Consider the following 21,501-nt stretch of genomic DNA (forward strand, 5'->3'; position numbering starts at 1 on the left):
CCCACCCCACTGTCCTGCTGGTAATAGCTTATCTAAAGTGATCATCAGGTGGGCCATTTCCAGCACAAATCCAGGTTTTCTCACCCTCCACCCCCCCCCACAAATTCACTCTCCTGCTGGTGATAGCCCATCCAAAGTGACAACTCTTTACACAATGTGCATGATAATCAAGTTGGGCTATTTCCTGCACAAATCCAGGTTTTCTCACATCCCCCCCACCCCCATACACACACAAACTCACTCTCCTGCTGGTAATAGCTCATCCAAACTGACCACTCTCCAAGTTTAAATCCAAGTTAAATCAGAACATCTGGGGGGGGGTAGGAAAAAACAAGAGGAAACAGGCTACCTTGCATAATGACTTAGCCACTCCCAGTCTCTATTTAAGTCTAAATTAATAGTATCCAATTTGCAAATGAATTCCAATTCAGCAGTTTCTCGCTGGAGTCTGGATTTGAAGTTTTTTTGTTTTAAGATAGCGACCTTCATTTCTGTGATTGCGTGACCAGAGAGATTGAAGTGTTCTCCGACTGGTTTCTGAATGTTATAATTCTTGACATCTGATTTGTGTCCACACGCAATCACAGACATGAAGGTCGCTATCTTAAAACAAAAAAACTTCAAATCCAGACTCCAGCGAGAAACTGCTGAATTGGAATTCATTTGCAAATTGGATACTATTAATTGAGGCTTAAATAGAGACTGGGAGTGGCTAAGTCATTATGCAAGGTAGCCTGTTTCCTCTTGTTTTTTCCTACCCCCCCCCAGATGTTCTGGTTTAACTTGGATTTAAACTTGGAGAGTGGTCAGTTTGGATGAGCTATTACCAGCAGGAGAGTGAGTTTGTGTGTGTATGGGGGTGGGGGGGATGTGAGAACCTGGATTTGTGCAGGAAATAGCCCAACTTGATTATCATGCACATTGTGTAAAGAGTTGTCACTTTGGATGGGCTATCACCAGCAGGAGAGTGAATTTGTGGGGGGGGTGGAGGGTGAGAAAACCTGGATTTGTGCTGGAAATGGCCCACCTGATGATCACTTTAGATAGGCTATTACCAGCAGGACAGTGGGGTGGGAGGAGGTATTGTTTCATATTCTCTGTGTATATATAAAGTCTGCTGCAGTTTCCATGGTATGCATCCGATGAAGTGAGCTGTAGCTCACGAAAGCTCATGCTCAAATAAATTGGTTAGTCTCTAAGGTGCCACAAGTACTCCTTTTCTTTTTGCGAATACAGACTAACACGGCTGTTACTCTAAAAGCAGGAATAGAATCCATACGTCCTGACTGTCCTGTGCTTTAGGCACGAAGTCATCTTTCTTCTCTTTTATAGTTTTGCAGTCAAAATCCCAGTAGGGCAGTGATCAATGTGCAACTTACTAACAACAGCTCTGTATTCTCTGGATAAGATGACCAGACTCTGTGCTGTATAAGAAAGGAACAGAGTGACCCAGGAACCGGACACTGAAAAAAATAGGGTTTTGGAAGCAGAGAGAGTAATTTCATGATAGAGTGAGAATCTATGGAAAACAGCTTAAAACCTTTCTAAGGTTCCCTCATCCCTAATCTCTATTGCCTCTTGGGTCCCAGCTAGTCATTCCCAGCCATGTGCCCTCCACACACTGTTGCATTAACAATCAACATCAACTAAAATAAATGCTGGATTTTTCCATGTGTGACCTGAAGCCGAAAGATAGAACCATACTGTGTGTTACATTGCTCCTTGCAATTGCAGAGCTTGCTGTGTACCATGTACCATGGAAGCTTTGCAAACAGTATAGAAAATGACTAAAAACTGTACATAATATAAACTGGAATTAGCGATTCAAGTCTATTAGCTTTTCTGGTAACTGACCTTCCATTCTATTCTGCTTTTATATTGGGTATAAATCAGGGACCACAAAATGGAAAAAAAGAAGAGAGGCCTGTCCTGTGTATAAATCAGTCCTACTGGTGAGATTATGAATCTCACATAGAACTGTAAATCAAAGTGCTGGCAAAGGAGGAAGGGCAAACACCTTTAGTACTGCATATTCCTGCTGAAGCTCCCTTCTTTCTCTTCTGCCACTATGAGGGCCCCACGCCTGGGATTTCATGGAGGCATGAGATGCAGGAGGGGAAGGTTGACTTTTCAGTGTACTCATCAATACTGAACTGAAAAATGGAATACCTCAATGTCACTTGGGGCGGGGGGTTGTTTGGACAGCAGGATCATAGAACCATAGGGTTAGAAGGTACCACAAGGGTCATCTAGTCTAACCCCCAGTCAAGATGCAGGATTTGTGGATGGTCTCCTTAGAAACTGAGAATGCGCTGGCTGGAACAGAAGCAGTCTCTTCACCTTAATCACTGAGAACGTGTCAGTTTGGAACTTCTACCATTAATTTAAACAAATGTATTGTCCTTTATCTCAAAGATTTTGCTTAAATTTTCTGCTCATGAAAGTGCAAAACTAACAGCAATGACGACCACTACAATAAACATAGTACAGATGGGTGTTGTGTTGTGTAGGTTTCTACTTACATCTCTGCCCATATGTCTCTCTGGTAACCTGCAGCACCCTCCTAATACAGTACTGGTGATCTCCTCCCAAGCAGGGATTTCCAGAAGCACTTTCCAGGGCCAGTCCCACAGATGTCAAAGCCAGACATTTAAATGTAGTCCTCTGTTAATAATTCATGAGAGCACAGATTCATTAGTGTATTGTTGAAATAGGGACGGGATCGTACTGGCCATATTTAGTTTGGCTCTTTGTGTTGAGGCCTTAAATATTCCATGGTGATAATGATGTTGATCAGTTGATCAGTGAACAGATGGGATAGGAAGAGGTCATCAGTTGCTGACATCTGTTTTGAGAGGTCTGTTTATTAGATTATTGGATTTTTCTTTGTGAAGCTTGGTAAGTGAATTCAGTCGATCTTGCCTTTCTTGCCTCGGTGTGCTGCTGGACTTCTTTTTTTCACTCCTTTGGATTTATCACAAGCTGCTGTTTGTATTGTGGTAGAGCATAAGGGTCCCTATCGGGAACAGGCCCCAATGTGTAAGCACAAAAAGATGGTCCCTGCCCCATAGAGCTGACAATCTGGGCAGCTTGTGAAGGTTGGTATAAATTGTCACACAACTTGTCCCTCTTTAGCAACATGAGGGTGATGGGTTAGATTCTGCTGGCATAACTCAGGGCCCCCTGGTAATACAGAGTCCCCTGGGAGCAGTACCCAGAAGAATCTGGCCGGGGCAGCCAAAGGAGAAAGCAGTGGAACTTTCATTCCCTAGTGTGGCCTCCAGTCACAGTTTCAATGTTCTCCTGCCCCAGTGGAAGCCATGAGGGGAAGGAAGCAGTGCGTATGCTGTTTGGGACAGTCTCATGTAGGAGGGAGGCAATGCAGACTCTGCTCACTGTCTGCATGGGAGAATTACCCAGAGGCACAGCAGGCCTTCATAAAGCCTGATGTTTTACTAGCGGTTTCCCCGAGGTCACAAACTCATAGAGAGCTGACATGTAATTTGGAATTCCCCCTGGGTGGAATCCTTTGGGTGAAACATTTTGAAATCAATGCGAGCTTTACCATTGATTTCACTGGGTCCAGGATTTCATCCCATCTCAGAAATATGTTCGTCTGAAAAACACCTGCATCCAGGTGCACAGATCACTGAGCCTTGGTCCGCACTACAAACTGATGTCAGTATAACTATGTTGCTCAAGGGTGTGGAAAATCCAGACCCCCGAGTGAAACAATTGTATTGTCCTAACCCCCAGTGCAGTAAGCGTAGACAAGCCTTGAGAGTGAACACTCTGGAAGCGCTACACTGCTACATCATATATATTTGCAGATGACTTCATAGTCTATTAGAAAACTCATAGCCTTATGATTAAGGGAAAAAAGTAGAATCTAGCAGTTAGAGAATCATACTGGAACCCATGACTTCTGGGTTCCATCTGTGACTTTGCCATTCACTGGTTGCCTCAGTTTCCCCATTTATAAAATAGGCCTTGTACTATTCACTTCCATCATAGTGCTGCTGTGATTATTAGTGATAAGTGGGGTGAGAGCCTCAAAGTATAGGTGCTCTGTGTGTGCAAATGTTGTTTAAACCCACAACCGTGGATTATATTCAGATGAAAAACAGTACCGCAGGATCCCTACTCCTATCCAGCCCCCACTTTACCATGGTTGACAGCTGTTTGTGAGAGAGGAAGGGGAATAATTAGCATTGCAAGAACAGCTGCTCACACAGCTGGCTGGCAGGGGAGGCATTTTTTAGGGTAATTGTCTCTCTTCACCTGGAAGTGGAATTCATCCTGTCCCTGAGGAGAAGATGTGTCCGCATGGGTTCTGTCTTTAACCTGTAGTCCTCTGGTTGGGTACCTCATGCTTTGTGCTATGAATAATGTAATCAGGCCACCACTTGGTACATTAAAGACTAGGCTTGATGAAACACTTATAAATGTACAATAAGGAACAATTCTGCACTGTCAGGGAGAGGGACCAAATGACCTAATAGATATTTTTCCATCTCTAACTTCTGTGACTTTGTGATCCAAAGGTTATATTCCAGGTTGTATAGCATAGTGGTCTTCTTGTTCATGTAACAGGACAAAAAAATTAATCAACTCTGGTTGAAATGACTGGCTGAATTGAAGTTTATCATGTGTTAAATCTCTACAGAAGTTCTTTCCCTGCTGTTCTTTACACACTGAATGAATGTAAGATAGGAAATGAAACTCTGAGTTTGAACTGAAGTGATGCCAGGACCCCACTGAGATTTTACAGTGCCCTGTGCAGTAGATTAAATATTTCTGCCTGATGCGCCTCTTCCTTTTTAAAAAAAGGGTTCCTCTTGTCAATAGCAGGTTTGCCAAACTTTGCTCAGTCACCTCACAACCACTCCCTGCTGGTCAGTTCTGACTGTTTCCTACTCACCCTTAAAAAGAACAGGAGTACTTGTGACACCTTAGAGACTAACAAATTTATTTGAGCACAAGCTTTCGTGGGCTATAGCCCACTTCATCGGATGCATAGAATGGAACCTATAGTAAGAAGATATAGATATATAGATATATATACAGAGAAGGTGGAAGTTGCTATACAAACTGTAAGAAGCTAATTAGTTAAGATGAGCTATTATCAGCAGGAGAAAAAACTTTTGTAGTGATAATCAAGATGGCCCATTTAGACAGTTAACAAGAAAGTGTGAGGATACTTAACATAGGGAAATAGATTCAATATGTGTAATGACCCAGCCACTCCCAGTCTCTATTCAAACCCAAGTTAATGGTATCTAGTTTGCATATTAATTCAAGCTCAGCAGTTTTTCATTGGAGTCTGTTTTTGAAGCTTTTCTGTTGCAAAATTACCACCCTTAAATCTTTTACTGAGTGGCCAGAGAGGTTGAGGTGTTCTCCTACTGGTTTTTGAATGTTATGATTCCTGATGTCAGATTTGTGTCCATTTATTCTTTTGCGTAGAGGCTGTCTGGTTTAGCCACTCCATCAGGGGCTCATTCACCTGCACATCTACCAATGTGATATATGCCATCATGTGCCAGCAATGCCCCTCTGCCATGTACATTGGCCACTAAGTCTCTAAGGTGCCACTAGTACTCCTTTTCTTTTTGCGAATACAGACTAACACGGCTGCTACTCTGAAACTAGCCTCTTACAATTTGTATGGCAACTTCTCTGTATGTGAATATATATATCGTCTTCCTATATGTTCCATTCTATGCATCCGATGAAGTGGGCTGTAGCCCATGAAAACTTATGCTCTAATAAATTTGTTAGTCTCTAAGGTGTCACAAGTACTCCTGTTCTTTTTGCGGATACAGACTAACACGGCTGCTACTCTGAAAACTACTCACCCTTGTGCATGTTTCATGTCTGAATGATCCAACCTGTAATCTGAGGTCAATCACCCTGAAAATACTCACTTGAAGCTCCCTCAATATACATACCCCACCTCCAGGAGTATGTCTGAAGGTATTCAAGTGTAAATTTATTGTCTGTCACCATTTTGTGGGACTTCACCCCTTTAAAACACTGCAGAAACATAAGCGATGTACTCACACACAGCGCACATGTTGATCTGGGCCTTGTTAACTAATATTTACAATTTATTCCTGTAGACTAGGGGGGAAATGATTTAAATAAACAATAATAGAATTTAAAATAAAGAAAAATATCTGAGTTAACTGGTACTTCATACACTTTTGACTATTAAACACATGTATCACTGACTGAGAAGGAAATACAAAAAAATCCGTCCTTCTATGACAGTTTTGATATTGTTACCTCAGGGCACCTTTCTGTGCTGTAGACATCATATGCCAGCGTGGTGGAAATGGTGATTAGAAAGCCCATATGTTGGTAATATGGATCCCCTGCAGTGCAGACAGAACAGTTAACAACTACATGCTGGTTAATAAGCTTAGATGGTGCTGCTTAATACATTCAGTGCTTACCATACTGTCCCCAAACTTTGAATGAACAAAGCAGCACTTAAGATAATTGAGGTTAAACAAATCAGCATGTTTGTAATGTAAACAATCGGGTGACACGAGGAGGTTCTGAAATACACATTCGTGAGAACAACAAAGATGCTACTGAGGGTAGGCAAAACCCACTCCTCTGGCAAATGGTTATACTGTAAAAAAATATCTTGTGAGTTATTTGGTTAGTTCTCGTTTCTACCATTTTTAAAGCATCTTTATGATGCAGTGTAAAATCAATGCTGAAATCAAGCACTTACCCTAAAATCTGCTTTGTAGCTTTGCACACTGAGAGAGAATTCTGTTTACTTGAGAAAGCAAATTGCATTTGTTTGTAACAACAAGCAAGCAGCCCGCTAAATCCTCTTGGATTAACTGGTATGGTATGACATTCTGGCTCTGAGTTTAGGTGAATGCAGCAGTGGAATCTGCGATGAGGCTTCCTGTATTAACAGCGGCACCTGCACTGCAAGCCAAGCTGATTCATACATGTGCCTTTGCCCTCTTGGATTTAAAGGTCGGCATTGTGAAGAAGGTGAGAGGACACCAGATGTGTTTTATTTCTGACTTAAGTGTTAGTCTGTGTTCAATACACTTTCTCAATAGGATAAGATCCGTTTGGATGTCATTGAACTGTCAGAAAACAGTCCTGATTTGTTCCTTCTCCTAAAAAGCACAGGCATATGCTGATAAAATGGTGCTAGATGCCTTGTGTGCATGTTATGTTGTTTATTTTTATGGGCTAGAGAGCATCTTGCATGGATAAGTAGGTGAGACTCCATGCTCCCTTTGGTGTGGATAGGGGAACGGTTGCAGTCCTTGTGCACTTCAGAGCACGGGGACCGCTCCTTCTTCACACTGCCTGCTGGGAAACCCATTCTAAGGGCTTGGGAGAAAACAGGGCTGTGTTCCTGATGTTTCTCTATGCCTGACCAATAGAGTTGGGCTGTCTGAGGAAGGAAGTTCAGTAGCATGTTTATCCTGTGTGCCTGAGAGCTGCAGAAGGAATGGCAGGGCTTCTAGTGTGACGGTAGATTTAAATGCATAATGAAGAAAGCTGTCTGAAATTGGTTAGGGAGTTAGTCAATTTCTTACCTTAGAGCCCAAGCTGACCTACTTGTTTTTTCTGGAATTCCAGCATTTATCCTGGCCATACCTCAGTTCAATGAGTCGTTGAGGTCATTTGCTACAACATCCTGGCCTTTGGAACCACAGAACTACCTTTCCTTCATGGAGTTTGAGATGACATTTCGTCCAGATTCAGAGAATGGGGTCCTCTTGTACAGCTATGACACAGACAGCAAGGACTTCCTGTCTATTAACATGGTGGGCAGCTATGTGGAGTTCAGGTTTGATTGTGGTTCAGGAACAGCCATTATCAGGTAAATATTAGTTGTAATCGTTTTTCAAACAATGCCACAATGAAGATATGGGAAAGGAATAGCTATGTTGGAGAGGCTACTGGTTTGTGTAGTTATATATTCACTCTCCAACAAAATCCAGTGACGGGTACTTCTAGGGAAGGCACAGAAGCTATGTGTCTAACTGCAATACTATAACACAGGGGTATTTTTTCTTCTCTGGTGGTCTGAAGCTGACATAAGCATTGATAGCATTTATCATTTCATCCTACCCTGCAACTGCAGATGTTATTCTTATCCATGTAGGGAAAATACTTTAAAAATATTCATCTCCTTGCCTCACTAATATTAACACAAGAAATTAAGGAATAATATATAATGAAACTAGATATTTTACAGTCATCTTTAACAATAGCCTAAAATGTGGCAATAATGTATGCAAAGATGTGAGTAACACAGTATATTGCCTGTGGCCATTATATATTGTATGTTTCCTGTGTTCATAAGAAATGATGGTCATACTGGAGGCTATGAAATATACTGATTTTCACTCTGGGAGGGCCTGAGTACATACATTCAAATAACATCTTGTAGTCTCTATCTTCAGTATGTAATCCATATTAGAGACACATATTGAAAGAAATTATGATTTTTCCCCAAATACCATTTTTACTGCTTAAAAACACTTTGGGCCAAATTCGAACTCAGATAGATGGATGCACTTCCCATCAGGAGTTGTACATGTGTATATGAGAGTGGAATTCATTTTTTTACATTTAAAAAAAACAGAGAGGGAGAAAGAAACTAACATTTGGATTTCAAATAGATTGAGGAAAAATACAAGTTGTTATTGATTGCTGAAAAAAGGAAAATTGGTCAACCTGATGGTAAGCTTACTTGAAAACAATCAAAGCTATGCACTCATACAATACAGAGTACTAACAAAGAGTAATAGCATACAAATAACTGTGTTAAAAGGTTTGCAGGTTACAAAGTGAAGCATTTAAAGTAGGAATTTAGGTTGTCCATGCTACCTTAGTTCTGCTACCTTGTGTGTATGCAGTTTTAATAGTCTTTAATTATATGATCACCTGTTACTTTTTTTTCCAAGGGATTCCTCCCTCATTCAGTGCACAGAATGGACAGAACATAGGGAACAGGCAGCTGTTCAATAAACATGATTACTAATGATGAGTTAAACATGATTTATTCAGTGAGCACACCATCCAAAGCCTGTAACAAATATAGAATTACTCATTTCATCACGGAACTTTCTTGAGCACTCATCATTATAGTATCTGAGTGCCGCACAAACAATGAATATCTCTCCAACACAAAGTAGGAGAGCATTAGTATCTCAATTATACAGATTCTCTATACAACCTTGATGGATGGGGATCAAGAATCAAGTCCCGTGAAAAATATAGCATGTGATCATGTAATTAAAGACTGTATCATAAATGCACGTGTGCAAGTGTTAGAGAATCTAAAAAAATGGTTTCAAGAATCTTTTATAATGGCAAGTGTTAGACAAACTACATGTAGGAATCGCTGGCAGTTCTTCATGCAATACTTAAGTCTTGGATAGCACTATTCTTCCATAGATCTCAAAGATGAGGTAAGCAGCATTATACCTATTTTGCTGATGGTGAAATAGGCTCACAGAGTTCATAGGTGACTTGACCAAAGTCACACATACAGTCAGTGCCAAAGCTGGGAATATGACTCACGTCTCCTGACTACCTTGGCCATTGCACCATGCTGAAATGAGCTGGATGTGAATGTTACCATTATAATTAAGGATAGATGAGCTCGTTGCCACTTTGATAATGAGAGTTTAAACATTCATCTTGAACGTGACTGAGTTTTGTGCTTGCTTAGGCAACATGGTGAGCAAAGAAGCAGAATGCAGGCACACAGTAATAGAGGTTGTAAAAGGAGGAGACAAAAAAATTGAATAGACGATTAGGTACAGGCTACCACTGTGACAGCCTATCCTCTACCAGGATCCACTGTGCCCATGAGACTTCACGTGGGCACAGATATTCACATTCCTGGATCTTAATGCAGGATCAGGAACCTAGAAATGAGGGGAAGTGAGTCTATCCCTAGCACATAGCCAAGGATTCAATATAACGAGAAAAACAATTTAAAAAAACAACTCATCCTTGAGGAAAAAAGGGTTTAAATTGTATTAAAAAGGATTGACAAACTTGTACTAGTTTTGAAAACCCTGTGAATCCAAAAAATAAACTTACAGTTCTGAAAATCTCAAGCTCTGCAAGGTTCACCCATCCCTAATTAAAATTACAGTTTACAAAAGCAGGAGGGTTGGCATGATGATAACTTGTTCTGCAAAGGACAGAGAATATATGTATTGCATCTTATTAAGTAGTCAGACTCATCTGGTTTCTTTATTACATATTGATTTATCCAAGGCATTAAAACCTATTACCTAGTGATTTATCCAATGTGATTAAACCCTAATTGTCACTAAACAAGAAAAGGACAAAGAATGAATGACATTGCTTGGTGATGCTTTTTGGAGGGTTTGGTGTCAGAAGAAGATTGGCAGAAATGCGTACAAAAGGCTTCGAGATATGATTTGGATTTGAACTGCTTTAACCCAAAGTAGTAAAAATGACATTTCAAAGTAAAGGGAATGTCTATAGGACTTCATTAATTGTAACATCTGCAGGGACATGGTTTCTATCCACTCTGCAGACTGTTTTTCTGTCCCAGATTAGTGCTGGGTTAATAAAGATTATCTGAACAGTTTTAAAATGTTTCCTGTGAGACTGGTGGTCACTTGGCATAACAATTGGAGATTGTGGTTCTTATTCAGAATCTCATTACACAATTAGGATCATATTTTGGTTACAGCCCATAATGTACAACATTCAGTTTATTTTTTTTAAAAAAAAGGATCACTGGGATAGCCTGCATCAAAAGAGCTTATCTGAATTGAATGGATAAGCAAACACAAAATGTTTCTGTCTCATAAGGAGACAAAGGCTTTGGGGAACTTCTGCCTTAGGTAAATTTCTGTAACGCCAGCTTCAGTCATTTGGAGTTGGGCGATGTATAGCTGAGACTTTTTCCTCATGTATTTAAATCTAAATAACTGCAGAAATTGAATAGAAATTTTAGCTCTCAGATAGTTAAATGTGCACTGGTTGCTTAAAGTGGTTTCTTTTACAAATAAAACTAAAATGCTTTTAGTTTAATATGGGAACACTGACACATATTCCTTCACTGCCAGTGTTTAGAAATGGTGCCTTCTGTTGCGCCTCATATACATCGAGCTTTTGTGCAGTCATATTTTTCCCCTTTCTTTTATTTAGTGCTAATAGGTAAAGATACTCAGTAATTTGTTTCTGTTGAAGGAAGGGTCATGGACATTATCTTCAAAAGGCTAGTTGGTAAAGAAAAATGTTTGAAAGTATCAAAAAAATGCAGGTATAGACTTCTTATGGGTTTTTATGTTTGTGGTTTTTGGTTTAAACAGGAGTGAAGAACCTGTTGTTCTGGGCCAGTGGCATGAACTCAGAGTGTCTCGCACTGCGAAGAATGGTATTTTGCAGGTTGATAAACAAAAGCCAGTGGAAGGAATGGCAGAGGTAAGAAGCATATAATGTATATTCTCATATATAAAGCAATTTGTTCATAAAATGACCTAACTTCTCATCTAAATATTAACAAAAATGAGATCAGACAGCTGCAGCAGCACAGGAGCTAGCAAACAGAGCTGTAAACAGGGGAGTTTGAGTGGGAGTTTGAAAGGGGAGTTTGTCTTGTGGTGCTTGTGTGGGGTTTGGTTTTGCTGTGGGTGGTGGTGTTTTGGTGTGGTTTGTGTTTCCCAGATTAACAGGATTTAGGTGGGAAGGCTATGACAGATTCAGAGGTGGCAGTGGGAGTGACCCATGTAGCAGATGACACAATGAAGATGACTGGATGTGGAAGCTGTGGTATGTACATGATCCTGGAGGGGGCACCTGGTAAGAGTTTTGTCTGCATGAAATGCCGTCTGATAGAGCTGATGGAGGAAAAGATCAGAGGTTTGGAGATGCAGGTGGAAAGTCTGGTAGAGTTTAGGAAGGGGTTTGAGCAGATTATGGAGCAAAGACATGAGGTATCTGAAGGGAAAAGCTCAGACTTGCAGATGGAAGCAGGACTAGGGAATTCTGAGGGGAGACTGGGTGAGGAAAGTGGTCAGTGGAAGCATGTGACTAAAAGAACTAGGCAGAGGAAAAGACGGGCTAGTGAAGGAGAAATAGAGCTTCAGAATAGGTTTGCAGAGTTGGAAAATGAAGAAGGGGCTCAGCAGGTAGTTACTGAAGGTGACAGGGCAAGGAAGAAGAGAAGAGCGGTTAGTCCTATAGGAAAAGGGGAAGAGTTAATGGAGATTACACCAAATATGAGCCCCAGGAGGATACAGGATGGGTTAAAAAGGATTACAAGGGAGAATGGGAATGGAAAAAACTTGCAGCCAGAGGGAACAGGGGATAGACTGGAGAATAGCACCGTCACTAGGAAAAGGCAGGTCTATGTGATTGGGGACTCTTTATTGAGAAGAATAGATAGGCCTGTAACCAGAGCTGATCCAGAAAATAGGAGGGTGTGCTGTCTTCCAGGTGCTAAGATACGGGATGTAGACCTGAGGTTAAAAAGGATTCTAAAGGGAGCGGGAAAGAATCCCCTAATTATCCTTCATGTGGGAACAAATGATACGGCTAGATTCTCACTGGAAAGTATTAAGGGAGACTATGTTAGGCTGGGGAGGACGCTTAAGGAAATTGAGGCTCAGGTGATCTTTAGTGGGATTCTGCCTGTTCCTAGAGAAGGGCAACAAAGGTGTGACAAGATTATGACTATCAATAGATGGCTTAGGCAGTGGTGCTATAAGGAGGGCTTTGGGATGTATGGCCATTGGGAGGCATTCATGGATAGAGGACAGTTCTCTCGGGATGGACTTCATCTGAGTAGGGAAGGAAATAGACTTCTAGGATGGAGGCTGGCACAACTGATTAAGAGAGCTTTAAACTAGGAATTTGGGGGAGATGGTTGGGAGATGTCCAGGTAATCTCCACGCCAGAATTTAGCATAGAGTGGAAAGAAAATGAAGTAAGAGTGGATACAGCTGTAGGTAGGAGGAAGGGCAGTGTAGATACAAGTCTAATAGGTTATACTGGTAGTAAAATAACCGTGCCTAATAGGGTACAGAATGTGAGTGAGGCCAAACAGCAAAAATTAAGATGTTTGTACACTAATGCAAGGAGCCTAGGTAACAAAATGGAGGAACTAGAGTTACTGGTGCAGGAAGTGAAACCAGATATTATAGGTATAACAGAGACCTGGTGGAATAGTCGTCATGACTGGGCTACAGGTATTGAAGGGTATGTGCTGTTTAGGAAAGACCGAAATAAAGGTAAAGGTGGTGGAGTAGCACTGTATATCAATGATGAGATAGAATGTAAAGAAATAAGAAGCGATGAAATGGATATGACTGAGTCTGTCTGGGCAACAATTAAATTGGGGAAGAAAGCTATTAGAGCCTCCCCTGGGACAGTGCTTGGGGTGTGCTATAGACCGCCGGGATCTAATTTGGATATGGATAGAGCCCTTTTTAATGTTTTTAATAAAGTAAATACTAATGGAAACTGTGTGATCATGGGAGACTTTAACTTCCCAGATATAGACTGGAGGATGAGTGCTAGTAATAATAATAGGGCTCAGATTTTCCTAGATGCGATAGCTGATGGATTCCTTCAACAAGTAGTTGCTGAACCGACTAGAGGGGATGCCATTTTAGATTTGGTCTTGGCGAGTAATGAGGATCTCATAGAGGAAATGGTTGTAGGGGATAATCTTGGCTCAAGTGATCATGAGCTAATTCAGTTCAAACTGAATGGAAGGATTAACAAAAATAAATCTGCAACTAGGGTTTTTGATTTCAAAAGGGCTGACTTTCAAAAATTAAGGAAATTAGTTAGGGAAGTGGATTGGACTGAAGAATTTATGGGTTTAAAGGTAGAGGAGGCCTGGGATTATTTTAAATTAAAGCTGCAGAAGCTATCGGAAGCCTGCATCCCAAGAAAGGGGAAAAAATTCATAGGCAGGAGTTGTAGACCAAGCTGGATGAGCAAGCATCTTAGAGAGGTAATTAAGAAAAAGCAGAAAGCATATAGGGAGTGGAAGAAGGGAGGGATCAGTAAGGAAAGCTACCTTATTGAGGTCAGAATATGTAGGGATAAAGTGAGACAGGCTAAAAGTCAAGTAGAGTTGGACCTTGCAAAGGGAATTAAAACCAATAGTAAAAGGTTCTATAGTCATATAAATAGGAAGAAAACAAAGAAAGAAGAAGTGGGACCGCTAAAAACTGAGGATGGAGTGGAGGTCAAGGATAATCTAGGCATGGCCCAATATCTAAACAAATACTTTGCCTCAGTCTTTAATAAGACTAAAGAGGATCTTAGGGATAATGGTAGCATGATAAATGGGAATGAGGATATGGAGGTAGACATCACCATATCTGAGGTAGAAGCGAAACTCAAACAGCTTAATGGGGCTAAATCGGGGGGCCCAGATAATCTTCATCCAAGAATATTAAAAGAATTGGCACAAGAAATTGCAAGCCCATTAGCAAGAATTTTTAATGAATCTGTAAATTCAGGGGTTGTACCATATGATTGGAGAATTGCTAACATAGTTCCTATTTTTAAGAAAGGGAAAAAAAGTGATCCAAGTAATTATAGGCCTGTTAGTTTGACATCTGTAGTATGCAAGGTCTTGGAAAAAATTTTGAAGGAGAAGGTAGTTAAGGACATTGAAGTCAATGGTAAATGGGACAAAATACAACATGGTTTTACAAAAGGTAGATCGTGCCAAACCAACTTGATTTCCTTCTTTGAGAGAGTAACAGATTTTTTAGATAAAGGAAACGCAGTGGATCTAATTTATTTAGATTTTAGTAAGGCGTTTGATACTGTGCCACATGGGGAATTATTAGTTAAATTGGATAAGATGGGCATCAATAGGAAAATTGAAAGGTGGATAGGGAATTGGTTAAAGGGGAGACTACAACGGGTCCTACTGAAAGGTGAACTGTCAAGTTGGAGGGAGGTTACCAGTGGAGTTCCTCAAGGATCAGTTTTGGGACCAATCTTATTTAATCTTTTTATTACTGACCTGGGCACAAAAAGTGGGAGTGTGCTAATAAAGTTTGCAGATGATACAAAGCTGGGAGGTATTGCTAATTTAGAGAAGGACAGGGATACCCTACAGGAGGATCTGGATGACCTTGTAAACTGGAGTAATAGGAATAGGATGAAATTTAATAGTGAGAAGTGTAAGGTCATGCATTTAGGGATTAATAACAAGAATTTTAGTTATAAGCTAGGGACGCATCAACTAGAAGTAACGGAGGAGGAAAAGGACCTTGGAGTATTGGTTGATCATAGGTTGACTATGAGCTGCCAATGTGATATGGCTGTGAAAAAAGCTAATGTCGTCTTGGGATGCATCAGGAGAGGTATTTCCAGTAGGGATAAGGAGGTTTTAGTACCGTTATATAAGGCACTGGTGAGACCTCACCTGGAATACTGTGTGCAGTTCTGGTCTCCCATGTTTAAGAAGGATGAATTCAAACTGGAACAGGTACAGAGAAGGGCTACTAGGATGATCCGAGGAATGGAAAACTTGTCTTATGAAAGGAGACTCAGGGAGCTTGGCTTGTTTAGCCTAACTAAAAGAAGGTTGAGGGGAGATATGATTGCTCTCTATAAATATATCAGAGGGATAAATACCAGAGAGGGAGAGGAATTATTTAAACTCAGTACCAATGTGGACACAAGAACAAATGGATATAAACTGGCCACTAGGAAATTTAGATTAGAAATTAGACGAAGGTTTCTAACCATCAGAGGAGTGAAGTTTTGGAATAGCCTTCCGAGGGAAGTGGTGGGGGCAAAAGATCTATCTTGCTTTAAGATTAAACTCGATAAGTTTATGGAGGAGATGGTATGATGGGATAACATGGTTTTGGTAATTAAATATTCATGGTAAATAGGCCCAATGGCCTGTGATGGGTTTTTAGATGGGGTAAGATCCAAGTTACCCGGGAAAGAATTTTCTGTAGTATCTGGCTGATGAATCTTGCCCATATGCTCAGGGTTTAGCTGATCGCCATATTTGGGGTCGGGAAGGAATTTTCCTCCAGGGCAGATTGGAAGGCCCTGGAGGTTTTTCGCCTTCCTCTGTAGCATGGGGCATGGGTCACTTGCTGGAGGATTCTCTGCTCCTTGAGGTCTTCAAACTACAATTTGAGGACTTCAATAGCACAGATATAGGTGTGAGGTCTTTTTTAGGAGTGGTGGGTGAAGTTCTGTGGCCTGCATTGTGCAGGAGGTCAGACTAGATGATCATAATGGTCCCTTCTGACCTAAATATCTATGAATCTATGAATCTATGAATCTTCAGATAAGCCACAGTCCCTGATCTCTGACGCCTATAAGAGTTTATTGAAGCACATATATGGGGCAGCCTCTTCTTTAGCTTTGAGTTGGGAAGGAGAGGAGCCCAGGACATAACTGGGAGCACCTCTCTTCTGCCTTGACCCAGGTGTTTGTGCTTTGACCTACATTTCTTGTTTCATACATGAGGTTCATTTCTTCCTCTTCATCAATTTATCGGTCATAGTTGTACCTATTACAAAACACCAGCATGTGCATTTTTCAACCACTAGCACCTCTAAGCACAAGAGTTAGAATTTACAGTCAGAAAAGCTTTTTCTCCAAATAAACTGAGACTCAAGTTGAAAAATGGCTTGTTTATTTTCTTCATGCAGAAATATTCGACTTTTCATTGAAAATCTGAAAACCCAAGTTTTCAGCAGAAAAGTCTTCAGGTTTTCAGGCAAACTAGCATTTTTATATGGAAAGCAGACACTTTTCATGCAAAATTTCATTTAATTGGAAATCCAGTTTTCCCTCAACAGATTCAATGGAAATTTTTTTTTACCAGTCTATTGTGCTTTAGTTAAATAATCAGCTTAATTATTATTTATTTATTAAAGATTGTTAGTTAAAAATTTGTACAGCACAATACAGAAATAAAGGCTATTGTTACCAAGCTGAGTTGGAGACTGGAGAAGTGGCTGCAGCTTGATTTATCCCTAACTAATTTCCAAAAACTCTCCTCCTTATATATTTGTTCAAGAGAAAAAATAATTCCTTTCCCATAACTGATTTATCTGAGGCATTCCCTTTATGGTATTTCAGCATACCTAATCAATGAGCTAAATATATCTGTAATTTATTTGTCTTTTTATGGCATTTTAGCTTATTTTATCAATAAGCTAAAGACATTTCTAACTACATCCTTATTATAGGAAACACCTGTGGCAACAAGTAATTCCTAATAAGCTAAAAATATCTTTCAGTGAGTCACATATTGTATGGAATATTGAAGACATTTGTAATAACAAGTATCCCTCATTAATCAATCACAAGTTGTCTTTTCCTGGGTATTTGGACACATTCTCAACAGGTCAGGGTAAAAATATTACATACTTTCCCTTATTTGGTCACACTCTAAAGTTCAACCAAACATCCAAAGTCCCTAGAATCATAGACACAAAGCTCTAGAATTATAGATACAAAGCACTTTGGTTCATGCGCAAAGGATCATAGCATTTTATATATAAATATAGGAATACAAAGAATCATGGGTAATCTGGTTCATCTGCTGTCAAGCCCTATATGAGATTCCTTCAACAATCTGGTCCATAATGAACAAAGGAGAAGAACAAGGTTTCTGTTTTTTCTCTCTAGCTGAGCATTGTGCAGCAGCTGTAGAGAGCGGTTGGCTTTGCAGCTGCCAACAAAGAACTCCTGCAGAACTAGAATTACATATTTATTATGTCCTTACCTTTAGAGTCTTTCCAATTCATACAAAAACGTTAACCAGAACTCCAGTGTAGTCTGAGTGACTGTGTCAGCTTCCAGCACCCAGTTCAGACACATGATATTTCTTCTTTTTATCTGTTTCCTGTATTACAGGTTTGCTTTTTCAAATACTGCAAGCGTTTGACTCTTTTCTGTTTAGTATTGATTTTAACTCTGAGGGTTCAGAGTTAAAATCAATACTGGTTCTGATTTCACTGCTACCAGTATCATACCAGTGTGACTGCAGTGGAGTTATTCCCACTTCACACAAATGTGATCAAGAGATCAGAATTAGAACTGGCTAAAAAAAGGAAAGAGAAGAAATTAAATACCATTTTAAAATCCCCCCCACACACACACACACTTTTTGTCAAAACATCTGAAATTTTCCAGACAGCTCTAAATAGAATCAGGCCCAGCCACTTAGTACAGGATCCACATTGTCCCTTCCACGTTAGCATGAAGATGTAAGGCTATGTTGCATACCATACAGAAATCCTGTGTCACCCAGGGCTCCCTTCTAAAAATATAAAGCAAGCTAGCCTGAAAATGCAAGCATAGTTGTAGCTGATCTAACAAAAATGGATTCTGACTTTTGTGACAGGGAGCTTTCACGCAGATTAAGTGCAACACTGACATATTTATCGGTGGAGTCCCTAATTATGATAACCTGAAGAAGAACTCTGGGATACTGAAGGCTTTCAGTGGAAGTATTCAGAAGGTACATGTTTTGAAATAAACTAACTCTGTGCATTCACTTCATATCTTTGTATCCCTGACACTTGGACATCAAGGGTGAAATCCTGGCCCTACTGAAGTTAATGGCAAAACTCCTGATAGGCCAAGATTTCAACCCTAGACCTCAGCAACCCTTCGCAAGATGGTTGATTTCTCCTTTCTTAAAAATACGTTTAACAATCAAGAACACCATGTTCTTCCTAATGCTATTGACAAATTACTGGTAAGTGTTGTTGCTGTTTTTCGATTTACCTTCCATGCTGTACTGATAAGTGAACCACAGACATGCTGGGTCAAAGTCAGAGTTGATGTGTGAAGTTGTCAAAATTAGACCTCCTTAGACTCATTTACACCTATATGTAAATAAGTGAGCATAAGGGGAGTCTAAAGAATGCTCAGTGATGGACAAAGTATAGACAGATAAATGGTTGGCATAACTTACACGCTAGCGACCCAGAAGAAAGTGCAAGTCAAAGTAGGGTGAAGACTAACATAACGTAGTGTAATGTAACTTACACACTCTTACAGCTTTCCATTAGTTGCTTTTCTTGCTACCCTCCTTTCTTGTGGCCTCTTAGCGCGTGAGCGACACCAACCTACTCACCCTTTCCTCAGTTAGTGGTCAAAATTCAGAAGTGATGTTTAATGGAGTCAGGTGTAAGCAGACTAAATTGGTATAATATACACAATGAGGGGCCAAAAGAAAATATAAATTATTCCAGCACTGGTTTCCTGTAGAGTTCTTTAGAATAACTTAGCCACACTCTGAATGTAGCCCGGAATCCTTAGAGTTAAATCTGAGTAACTCCATAGAATTAAATAACAAATCAATGAAGCCCACAGTAAATGGATTAAAAACTGGTTAATTGATAGATCCTGAAAAAGTTATTGTAAATGGAGATTTGTCATACATTAGGGGTGTTTTTAGTGCTACTACTCTTCAATATCTTTATTGATATGGAAAAGGATACAAAATCATTGCTAGCAAAATTTGCAGTTGACACAAAAATTGATGGAGAGGTAAATAATGACGAGGACATGTCATTATAGAGTCCTATTTTGATTACTTGGTAAGATGAGCTTGTTAGAACAAGGTGCATTTTCATAGAGCCAAACGCAAGGCCAGACATCTAGGGGCAAATAATGTGGGTCATTCTTACAAGATAGGGGACTATATCTTGGAATGCAGTGACACTGAAAAGGACTTAAAGGTAATGGGAAATAATTGACTGAGCACATGGGTTGTGGGTATCATAGACTTGGGAAGGCTGATGTGGCTCCACCCACGCTCCACCCCTAAGCCCCTTCCTGCAGTTACTTCCTGGTTCCCGCTCTTCCGTAGCCCAGGCTGGCTAGGGCTGGGGTGACTAGCGTGTCGCCAGGACTCAGGGCAGGTGGTGCCAGGGCCGCAGCACCCACCTGGCGCTCGGGGCGCTGGAACTGTGCCCCCTGGTGCTCTGGGACTGGAGTTGGGGGCCCACACAGAGCTCCGGGACTGGGGGCACTGTGGCCATACTGCCCAGGGGAGCTCTGGGGTTGGGGTTGGGAGCCTGCTCGGAGCTCCAGGGCTGGGGGCACTCAGGCGGCCCAGGGCTGGGGAACCGGGACCACATGGCAGTGCTCTGGGCAGAAGAGGGGAGTGAGGCGTGGGGCCTCAGACAGAAGGGGAGGGGCCGGGAGCTAGGCTTTCCCAATGGCCAGTTCACCGTCCGCCCATGAGCACAAACTCCCAATGCACTGCTACAGTTAAGAGGGCAAACACAAATTCTTGGATGCATAAGCTGATGAACATCAAATAGGAGTAGGGAGGTTTTATTACTTCTGTATATGGCATTAAGTGAGACTCTTAATGGAATACTGTGTCCAGTAGCGGTGTCAACACCTAACACAAGATGTTGAAGAATTGAAAGCCATTCAGAAAAGAGCTTACAAGAATGATCTGAATCTTTGAAAATGTGTTTTATAGTGAGAGACTTAAGAAATTCAATCTATTTTGATTATCCAAGAGAAGGTTAAGTGGTGATTTTGATCACAATCTACAAATATGTATATGGGGAAGAGATTTCTGACAGTAGATGCTCTTCAACGAAGCAGCAAAAGGCATAATGAGGATCAGTGTGTGGAAGTGGAAGATAGACAAATTCAGACTAAAATATAAGATGCACATTTTTAAGTGAGGATAATTAACCATTGGAACAACTTACTTAGCGATGGTGGATTCTCCACCACTTGCAATCAAAACTGGATATCTTTCTAAAAGGTATACTATAATTCAAACAAAAATTATGGGCTTGATGCAGAAATTATTGGTGACGTTCTGTGGCCTGTGTTATGGAGGGGTCAGATCAGATGATAATACTGGTCCCTTTTGGGGTTCAAATCTGTGAAACTATTAATGTAAATGGACTTTTGCCATATTTACACTGATGTAACCAAGATCAGAATATGGCACCTTGTGTATAACTTGGTTATATATTAAATGAGGTTGTACAAAATGCAATATTTTTTCTTAGAGAGCTCAAAATGTGGACATGTTTTGGAAGAATCCTATAGTTTCACAGATATCTTCAATTGAACTGCTCCCAACATTTTAAGAAGTAACAAATTGGACCTTTTGCCCATTGCTAGTTGTGAGTTCTCCAGGCAAACATACTAGCAGTAGACAGTGCTAGATACACTGCTCTGCATAAATTTCCTGTTATGTTCTCCAAGATATGTCTGTGAGGGGTAGGACCCCTTGGGGAAGCCACCTGATGTGCTGAGATTCCACTGAGTCTACCAGTTCTGCCAGCATGGGCCCCCTTTAACCTGTCTTGCTGAGCCAGGCTCTTAAAATGTCCTCTAACACATGCACAGGCAGGGCCATATCCAGTTGCAGATTAGCTCTGGGAAGACTCAGCTTAAGGGACTTGCTTCAGTACTCAGATATCCACCGCCCTTGGAGTACAGACCCAAAGATATACTATGAAATTC

The 21,501-nt window shown here is 40.7% G+C and overlaps 1 protein-coding gene across 3 annotated transcripts in view; it reads left to right on the plus strand.

Moving 5' to 3' along the window:
• EGFLAM (EGF like, fibronectin type III and laminin G domains) overlaps positions 1 to 21,501 on the plus strand; it is a 136,527-nt gene that overhangs the window by 93,175 nt on the left and 21,851 nt on the right. For 2 of the 3 annotated variants that reach the window (XM_073346166.1, XM_073346165.1), the window contains exons 14-17: positions 6,895 to 7,020; positions 7,624 to 7,867; positions 11,355 to 11,466; positions 18,395 to 18,511. In XM_073346166.1, the coding sequence (XP_073202267.1) occupies positions 6,895 to 7,020; positions 7,624 to 7,867; positions 11,355 to 11,466; positions 18,395 to 18,511 (599 nt within the window). The remainder of the gene's footprint in view (positions 1 to 6,894; positions 7,021 to 7,623; positions 7,868 to 11,354; positions 11,467 to 18,394; positions 18,512 to 21,501) is intronic. The other variant, XM_073346167.1, reaches the window with a different exon arrangement.

Source organism: Lepidochelys kempii, chromosome 5, assembly GCF_965140265.1.
Source record: "Lepidochelys kempii isolate rLepKem1 chromosome 5, rLepKem1.hap2, whole genome shotgun sequence".
NCBI classification, from domain to species: domain Eukaryota; kingdom Metazoa; phylum Chordata; order Testudines; family Cheloniidae; genus Lepidochelys; species Lepidochelys kempii.